Consider the following 9,861-nt stretch of genomic DNA (forward strand, 5'->3'; position numbering starts at 1 on the left):
TGTGGCAAGGCTGAACACCATGATGGTGAGCACAGGTGAAGGACCAGCCTGCTGACTTCATGGAGGTCAGAAAGCAGAGCCAGGTGAGGGGGACAGGGACAAGAAGTATCTTCAGAGCATGTTCTCAGTGACTTACTTCCATCAACTATGCTATACTTCCTCCTTTTCCCCACCTCTTAATAATACCATCAGATTGGAAATTCATCACATGATGAATCTTTTGAGTAAGTCAGAATCCTATATATCCAAATTACTCTTAGGACATCAGCTGGCAATCAACACTCCACTTAATGAATCTTGGTCAGAAAGCTTTCATATTCAATCCAAAAGAGCTAGTTTTAAAGAAAATTTTAAGTTCTATTTTATTTTTAGTGTGTGTGTGTGTGTGTGTGTGTGTGTGTGTGTTATGGGCATGTGCCTTTGTTTTTGTGTATATGTCTGTGTTGCATATATGATCACGTGTGTGCACATACTTATAGAGGCCAGAAGAGAGCAGTGGACTCTCGGAGCTAGAGTCACAGGTGGTTATAAGCTGCTCAGTGTATATTATGCCTGTGGTACTCATGGTTGAACGGCTCTTCGGTATACACATATCTACGATGGAGTTTAATTTGTAAATTATCACAGCAAGAAATTAACAACAGTAACTAATATTTCAACAAACAATTATAATAATATGCTGTAATAAAAATTCTTTAATGGCTGGAGAAGAGAATGGCTAAGTGGTTAAGCCATTAGGGTGATTCGTATTATCTCCTACATATTAGAAGTAATACCATAGAGGAAAAATGTACAATAACAACCAAAATTGTTTTGGAAAGAAAGAAAGTGATATGAATTCCAGTTATGGAGATAGTATAAAGTCTTTTTTATTGGTTATTTTATTTATTTACATTTCAAATATTACCCACTTTCCCAGTTTCCTCTCCTGAAACCCCCTATCCCATCCCACCTCCCCCTGCTTTTATAAATGTGCTCACCCACCCACCCACCCACCTGCCCTGGTGTTCCCCTACACTGGGGCATCAAGCCTTCACAGGACCAAAGACCTCTTCTCCCACTGATGCCCAACAAGGCCATCCTGTAGACAGTATAAAGTTAAGTGTAGGTGTCTTGTTTATGATACGCTGCTACTGCTAACTTAGGAGAGAAATAGAACAAAAAAGAACAAAAGGAAAACAAAACTACATGTGGGACATGAATGTAATGTGACTCCAAATTTGTGGGGACAAGTATTGGAATATTTAATTTTCTATATAGTAAAAAAGGTCTGTCTATAGTCCAAACCATAAAAGAAAACGAAATGAAAACTAGCTTTGAAAAGTTAACTGGCAAAATGTAGGTTATTTCCTCAGGACAGAATGAAATGTGAACAAAACAATACAAGAACTGTCAACAAGCAGGTTGTTATCATAAAATCAAAGACAGAAACTGAATGGCACAATTAAACAAGAGACTGTGATAGACAGGTCTTAATACAGTTGCTTTTCATCCTTTCCCTTTGCCATTCGTGGCTTTGGGTAATTTCTTCCCCTAGAGTTAGTCTCACTTACAGAATGCCTTGATCTTCAGAGTCTGCCACTCCCATATTAAAAACAAGAGGTTCTACTAACAAGTCCCAGGTACAGCCTTGCTTTAGTGAAGTCAGGTTACTGTGGCATCAGCTGGCCCAAAGGGAACACCCCCAAGACTAACAGGAAAGAAGCAAGATACTAGAAATGCCATGTAGATAAAGGACGAGTTGATCAGAACTCTGCTGATGCTTCACAGGAGGCTGCACTCCGGCTAACACCCCGGTTACAGCCTGGGCACGGAACCAGAAGGGTTTGCTGAACCAGAACCGAATCTCAGCCCACAGAAACAGTGAGACAACAAACATGCCGTGTTCCAAGCACATGGCGTGTTCTGAGCTGGGGTGTCTGTGGCCCTTTGCCTCCCAGCAACAGACAACTAGTGCAGATGTCATGAACAAGCTGATATGAGTCAAAGGTGAAGAGGGCATTACAACACATGTCACAGTCAAAGGTTTGTTCCCAGGATTACGTACAAATTCCTACACGTTCACAGAAAATGGTGATTTGTGAAATAAGGCCGATGAGAGGATTGGGCAATTCACAAAACAGAAGCTTGTATTGACAAGGATACAAAAAAAAAAAAAAAAGGGCTCTTCTTTCTTACTCACAGTTCAAAGCATGCAATTTAAAGATCAAATAGGATTTTATACTTACTACTTGACAGAATTTTAATGGGTTCCATAAAGTTCAGTATGGCCTGTGTGTATACACATATATTCCTAGTTGAGAAAAGTGCCAGTGTGCAGATTGAAGCAAGATATGAGGGCATAGAAACAGCATTTGAATAACACAAGGATAACCTTTACATAGCACACAAAAACATTATGCCTACAAAAATACACAAAATAACAAAATAATACAAATTAAATAATTTAACATATCATTATTTAAATTTTACTTTATTATTTTATTCAAAATATAGGTTTTTTTTCTAGTAACAAACTAAAAAACAATCCCTGAAAGTATAAATTTTTTTCATACAGAATAATCTGATTGTAGTTTTACCATCCTCAACTCTTCCGTTCTCCCCCATGTCTCCTTCCATCCGCATTTACCTGCTTTCTGTCTTTCATTAGAAAACAGGCTGCCAAGGGATAATAATAAACTAAAATGAAACATAATACGATAAAACCAAGGCAAAAGCAATGGACTAGGAGAAAACAAACCAACAGAAGGAAAGAAGTCCAAGGAAAAGCGCAAGACACAGAGACACAGAGATACAAGCATTCACATACTCAGGTTCCCATAGAAACACAAACCAGAAGCCATAGTATATGTGCTAAGGACCTTTGGAGTTAAAAAAAGAAAGAAAAAGAAAGAGAGAAAGCAAGGGGAAGGGAGGAAGAAAGAAAATAATAAAACATTTATAAGAAGATAAAGTTAAAAAATAAAATCTCTGACGATATTATGAAATACAGAGCCTCCAAAGATGTCACTAAGTTTTCTGTTGGCCACCTACATCTGACCAATCCTTAAGGATAGTTCATTTCTCCAGTGAGATGACCTTCGAGAAAACTAAATTTTCATTTGTAAGTAGATGTCAGTTAGCAATCTTCTGGATAGAGGATTGAGGCAAGCGTCTATTTCTTCTTTCAGCTCTAGGGTTAAAAAAATGAAAGAACCAAATTAATTATGGTCATTGCCTGTGGAGAAGAATTAGCACCTTCATCCCTTGAGAAAAAGAAATCTAATTATGTTAACATATATTTTTACCACTTGTATGTTAATCCTTCTATTATTAACTATAATCACATAATTTATAAACTTCAGATTTGGAGTGGTAGCAAAAAATTCTTGGCAGTCTTTGGTTTTTTAAAATCGATTATTATTTTTCAAGATAGCAAAACAACATTGAAAATGATAATGGGTGACATGCAATACTCAGAAATTTTCAGAAAATTACCTGAAGTGACATATGGCAATACTTTAACCAAGAAAAAAAAAAGCCAATTACTTGAGAAAATCTTATGGGACAATCTGAGCATATGTCACATGTAAGGCTGGGACAATGACGTATGAGTATTTGCTCCATTAATATTTAGACACTTGCTTTCTTCACAGATTGTGATCAGCCTTCACTCCCAACCTACTGAGCTCATGGCCTCCTGCTTCTTTCTGCCCTGTGGTTACCTGCTGCATCATTTACCTTTTGTAACTGTTTCAAAGACCAACAGCGACTTGCTGTTTCTTGAGGAAGGAAGCTCTGCCTAGTGGCCAACCTCATTCTTTTATCTGATGTAAGACTGTCTGGAGCCTAGAAGATCTAGCATAGACAGCTTCAGATCCAGCTTACATGCATCGCATCTCTAATTTGGGGGAAGGTAGTGGAAAAGTCTAGACCAGTAGTTCTTAACCTATGGGTTGAGACCAGTTTTACAGCGGTAGCATATTATATATCCTGCATATCAGATATTTACATTAAGATTCATAACACTTATGAAGTAGCAACAAAAATAATATTAGGGTTGGGGGTCACCACAACATAAGGACGTGTATTAAAGGGTCACAGCATTAGGAAGGCTGAGAACCTCTGCTGTAGACAAAGCTTTAGAAGTGCAGAAGTGCTGTTCTCAGGGTTACTTGAGTGTAAGGCCAGCATGGGAGCAGAGAACTAGCTGAGTATAGATTCTGAAGGCAGAGGAACTTGGGATGCTGGCACAATAAGCAATCGTTCACCCTTCAAATTACCCATGATTCCTGTATGCAATAAAAGTTACTAACCTGGTTGACTTTGGAAGCCATCGTATAAATATTTAGTTGGTAACCCCATATTATTTATGGAACAAGTCATTTCTTCAGTGAGTTCCTATATGGCACTTTTATTTCTCACTTGGTAGTAGAAGCATTTGAGCCCAGTCCTTCCCCTACCCTGCCCCCACCCCCGTAGTTCTAGGATGGTCGACTATAGAACAGGAATCCATGGGTGCTCAGAAGTATGAGAACAGTCCAAGCCATTTGGCCTTGAGGCTTTGTAGGAGTGCCAGCTGCTATAAAAGTCACCATTGCCTCATTTTGATGGCATTGTAGTACCTTGCTTACTGCTGGGTTTCCTCACAGTTAAACTGACCTCATGACAGGAGAGCTGCTGTTATTTAATGTTCTTATTCAGACACCACAGTGATGGAGAGACAGTTTGCTCTCACTGCTCTTTGATGGAAATTCAGACTGCAGTGTAAGGGTTTCCTGGGCCACCATACCTTCTGTCTATCTACTTCTGCAAACTGATGTCCTGCTGGGAGCTAGAGGCTTTTTGGCTGTGGAATCCACAGCCTTTCCACCTCCCCCGCCCCCTCCCACCGCTGCTGTTGCATCCTGCTCCTGCCCAGCCTTGTCTATTTAGGCTGGTGACTTCTACTTGGAGGAGACCTGAGTCTGTTGAAACAATTCAACTCTAATTCTCTGCTCTATTCTAACACTGGAGATGACCTTTGAATCTTGCTCTTCAAAGCCAAAACGGTATGCTTCTTTCAACACAACTGGAAGGGCGAGTGTAGTTTAGCATAAGGAATCTTTAAATTTGAACCTCATTTACTAAGAAATTTTTAAATTCCTTCTTCCTTGAAGGACAGGACTTCCTTATGCAAATTATTATTGCTTCTTTCTTCTGCTTCTGAGACCAGCTTTGACAACTAAGTAATTCCTTTTTTTCCTCTCTGTCTTCCTTTGACTATTACAAATTTCTCTATATGGTAAGCATCCAAATGTGTGTGTGTGTGTGTGTGTGTGTGTGTGTGTGTGTGTGTGTGTGTGTTGGGGGTTGAACCTGGGCAGTTGTCAGGCAAGTAGTGTAAACTGAGTTAAATCAACAATTTTAAAAACTCATTTAAAGACACATTAAAAAAATTTTTTTAGGACTAACACAAAAATAAATACATGCTAGCTGTTACATGGGTTGACAAAAGGGATCATCAAGTAAACCCACATGAAGGTGGAAGGAGAGAATCATGTATCATCTACAAAAACACAGACAACACACACTAATAATAGACATTTTAAAAATGTAGCTTGGCCATTGTCCACTGTCAGCCCACGAGAGTTTTCCTCCATGGGCTCCATCTAGGCAATACCTGTTCTCATCCCTTGGGGTGCTCCAATTTATTCTAATAAACCCTATCTTCTCCACATCTTTATCATTCTGGTCATGATATAGGCAGAAAAAAAAATCAAGGGCAGGCTTTTTGAGGTTGAGAGTGTTACCTTCAGAGGACCAAAGGGCTCAGGGCAGGATCCAGAATTAGTCTCATTGTATCTGTGGACCCATATTGGCACACCCAATTCTCAGCCCATACCCAGTATTCCCTGAAGTGCATTTATAACAGAGAGCAACCCACCTATGGGTACCTATGAATGATACCCACCCTGTGTCCTGGTGTCAGTGACAGAAAATACAAGAAGAAAAAAATGGAGTAGAGGTTGGTCTGATGTTTAAGCAGGAAGATCTGTGGAGAAAGGAACATTTTGCCCTGTTGTTTTACTTGTAATTTTGCACAAATATAAATATGTGTGCTGACAGTCGGAGCTCAGAGGGGGGATGGGTAACCTGCTTGACATTTGCAAAGTCAAAAGCCTTTCCGAAGCTTGCAGAGATTCTGCCTGTGAAGCTTGCAGGTCAGACCTGAGCAGACAAGGGCCAGCCTGTGCAAGAGATGACCGAGTTTGGCTGGGGCCTGGTCTTTTCTTTTGCTCTAACTCAGGTGATTTTGCCAAAGTTATAAATGGCCAAAGGTCATTAACTAACACATGCTTTCCTTATGGTGAAGTATTAGGTTTTATAACTTTTGCATTGCCAAATTTTAAAATATTGACGAGATGCAGACACTTTTGAGGCAGAAATGGGAAGGAGAAGTGCCTGTTTCTTTTAACCCTCATTGGTTGATCCTGTTCTAAAATGTATATTTGAAAATTCTCCAGAAGAACAATTAGCTGATGATTTTTTTTTTCTCCACTGATGTCTACATTCTGGATTAAAAGAATTATCAACTTTTCTCCTTCATCTTCTCTTAGTGATTTTTGTCTGAAGCTTGCTAACTACAAGGGCAATTTAGCATTAGCCTGCTATTTCAGTTGGAAAAATGGAAGCATTGGGTGATTCTAAGATTCACACTTAGACTTAAGGGAAAAAAAAAGACAGAGAAAGATGGGAGGAAAACAGGGAGGAAAAGAAAGAATGAGATTCCATTTAGAGTCCAGAGGTAGGAAGGGACTTAATTCTTTGATGATACTGAGAAAACTGATCTTCCCATTTGGAGAGTGACTGCCCTACAGCTACAGAAGAAATCCACTATTGTTAGGACCAAGGCCTGAGTTACAGCAGTATATTCAAGCACAAATACCAATGCTTTCTGAAATCACAAGACATAAATCAATGTAATTTAAACAACAGAATCATTTTCCAATCTTTAAGCAAAAGACATTACATACTCATGAATTTGGACCCTGGCATAAATCAACCTTCAATAACTAATAATAAGTACACTTACCAAAAGTGATAAGACATTTAAAGCAGCTGAACACAGTCAAGCATGGGCAATCTAAGATGCTCTAGAACAGCAGTTGCCTTCAGGATGCTAAGCAGTAGTGCTGAACTAAAGTTGTGGCTTTGAACATCCATTATAGAAAGTTATGTGAAATTCTAAAAATCATTATGAGCATTTTCAGGAAGAAAACAAAGCCAATCATTGAATCAATAAAAACTTATTTGTGTGAATTTATTCTGACAAATATTGGAAATTCTGTCATTGCTAACAATGACCTTTTGTCAGTGAGTGAAGTGATGTATTTTTTAATTGTACAGTTTTAAACAAGAAATTTCAGTCATTAGAACAGTGCTCCTAATCTATTTCAGAAAAGGGTTCATTTCTTAGTAAATTACCAGACACATTAAAATCCCTTTTGTAGGACAACAGTCATGAACTTTGTTTGACTCCAAAACTTCAAGGGTCTTTAATCCAAGCGGGAAAATCAGGCATGGGTGTTTCTGTTTCTCTTGCTTGCTGGGAATGCCTGCTTCATCTCCTGAGAGCATCTGGGAAGAAAAGAATAAGGAAAGATTGTCAAATACATTTGTAAGAAGTAGTTCCACCTAATCGTTCATTTATATTTTAAAAATTAATCATATTTTACTCATTTTGCTTTTATGGATTTGTATGTAGATTCTGATATCAATTTTGTTTCAAAAATAACAAATAAAACTGAGGTACTTATTTTTTTATTAGAACAACTCAGCAAAATAAAATTTCAGTTTATTGTTGGACATTGTTTCACACATGCATCAAACAGGACAAAAAATAAACAGCAACTTCATAGACAGAAAAAAAAAGGAAAAAAAATCTTTTTATCTTTGGCCTTTTTAACGATCTCATACAAACCAACTATTTATAGTACAGCTAGGTACATACACAAAAAAGTTACTGGAATGCTTGGAATAAGATTGGGTTTTTGTTGTTGTTGTTGTTTCTGCTTTTTTTTTTTACAAGTTTGTTTTTTTTTTCTCCTTTGAGATTATAATGAACATGGTCACACCACAAGTAAAGTCTGAAGTAGGACAGAAAAACGCTCTGAAGACTGGTTTTGTCACCCGTTATCATTAAAAATGTCTGACCCTTAACAATATAAAAAATATAAGATGAAAATAAAAAATACAAACAAAATTTCCTTTTAAGGTATTTTTAAGAAAAAAAAAAAAAAAGCAGGGCCTGGGAAGCTCTGGTTCTTTTCTCCTCCCATGTTGCCAACTCATATTGCAGTTTTGGTGGGGTGGTGGAGGGCACAAGTCATCTGTGGGTGGCATTTCCCTCTGTGGGCGGGCGGGGCCTGCTTCTCTACTGGACGGGAAGTGGAGGGTGAATAGGTCACAGTGCGAAAGGTTACTTTTCTTTTTGCTGTCTAGTCATCCTCCTCAGGCTTCTGCTTCTTGGTGTCGACATCGTTATCCTCCTCAGCTACCCACTTGCCCATAGGACCCTCAGTTTCCTCATCTTCATCTCCATCCTCTTCCTCACCGTCACCTTCTTCCTCCTCCTCTTCCTCCCCACCTTCTTCCTCTTCTTCATCTACCTCATTGCTAGCCTCCTGCTCCCCATTTTCCTCATTTTGAGTGTTCCCATTGGCAGGTATATCTCTTCACCTCCTCCACAACTTCCTTCTTCTCCTTCAGGTCCTTGGTGATGATCTCGGAGCTGGTGTCCACTGCCGCATCTAACTTGGTGGGGCACGACGGTGGTCCGATGCCGCGAGTGAGGAATTGGTAGAGTTTGAGGACTCTGGTGAGAGAGCTGTCAGAGTCGGCATTGGAGGAGGCAGTGAGCAGCGAAGGTGACTGCAATGAGCGTGGAGCACTTCTGGGCCTGAAATACTTATTAATCACCTCTAACTCTAGTCCTTTTATATTCTATGTATGGTTTTGTATGTATCTTTGAATTCTTCCGGCGTATACATGAGTAAATCAGGTAAATATATATGGGTGTAGTCTTATATTTATTAAAACATAGGTCACACATTTTTATATATGCCATGTTCATTTTTCTGTTTAAGACATAGTCTCATTATTTAACACCAGCTGACCTGGAACTCAGTACACAAACTAAGCTGTCCTTGAAAGCTATGAGTACTCACACTTGACTTTCTTATTTCTCACCTTTAAGTTTCTGTATGTTTCAGAGTAAAATATAGTACATGATCATGCCTATGCTCCCAAGTGCTGGGATGAAAGAAGTGTGCCACCATACCCAGCCTCCATGTTTCTCATGATCCAAAAACTTACTGTCCATGGAATCTAAAGGAAGATCATATGGGTGTGTGTGTGTGTGTGTGTGTGTATGTGTGTGTGTGTATAAAGTATAAGTGTAATTTTTAATGTACTACTGCTATCTATGGTTGTATCTCCTAGATAAGTCTCCGCAATATTTTGGGTCAGAACACTAAGAACCACCTGGGTCTTTTTAACTGTTGTGTATGTATTCCATTGAGGGGGTTTAACAGACGTTACGTCCCCCTTCTCCTTTGTGCCTCCATACATCTACCTGATTTTTCTAGCATAATCAGAAGTATAACTGGTCACTAAAAGGGGATCCATATTTAATGCTTTATAGGAATTTTGCCGAATTCTCTTTCAAAATAGTTGTGCCAAATTAGTTCCACCAGTGCTGCAGGAAAGTTAATGAATTCTTGACTCTTGCCAACCCAAAGTTGAGCAAATTTTACATTTCTTGCCAAAGTATTCGAATTTCCAGTTCTCTGTGTAATGGAGGGCAGTTGAATATATTTCCTATGTAGCTACTGGACAATG

General features: G+C 38.9%; 1 protein-coding gene across 1 annotated transcript; it reads right to left on the reverse strand.

Annotated features, from left to right (window-relative positions):
* Nucleotides 1-8,459: 8,459 nt before the first annotated feature.
* Gm14037 (predicted gene 14037) lies at nt 8,460-9,611 on the reverse strand. Its single transcript, XM_035096980.1, has 3 exons — nt 9,596-9,611; nt 8,701-8,762; nt 8,460-8,660 (listed from the first exon to the last, which is right to left on the reverse strand). Exons 1-3 carry the CDS (start codon nt 9,609-9,611, stop codon nt 8,460-8,462), a joined length of 279 nt encoding a protein of 92 aa, XP_034952871.1.
* Nucleotides 9,612-9,861: the final 250 nt, after the last annotated feature.

This window comes from Mus musculus, chromosome 2, assembly GCF_000001635.26.
Source record: "Mus musculus strain C57BL/6J chromosome 2, GRCm38.p6 C57BL/6J".
In the NCBI taxonomy this organism is placed as follows: domain Eukaryota; kingdom Metazoa; phylum Chordata; class Mammalia; order Rodentia; family Muridae; genus Mus; species Mus musculus.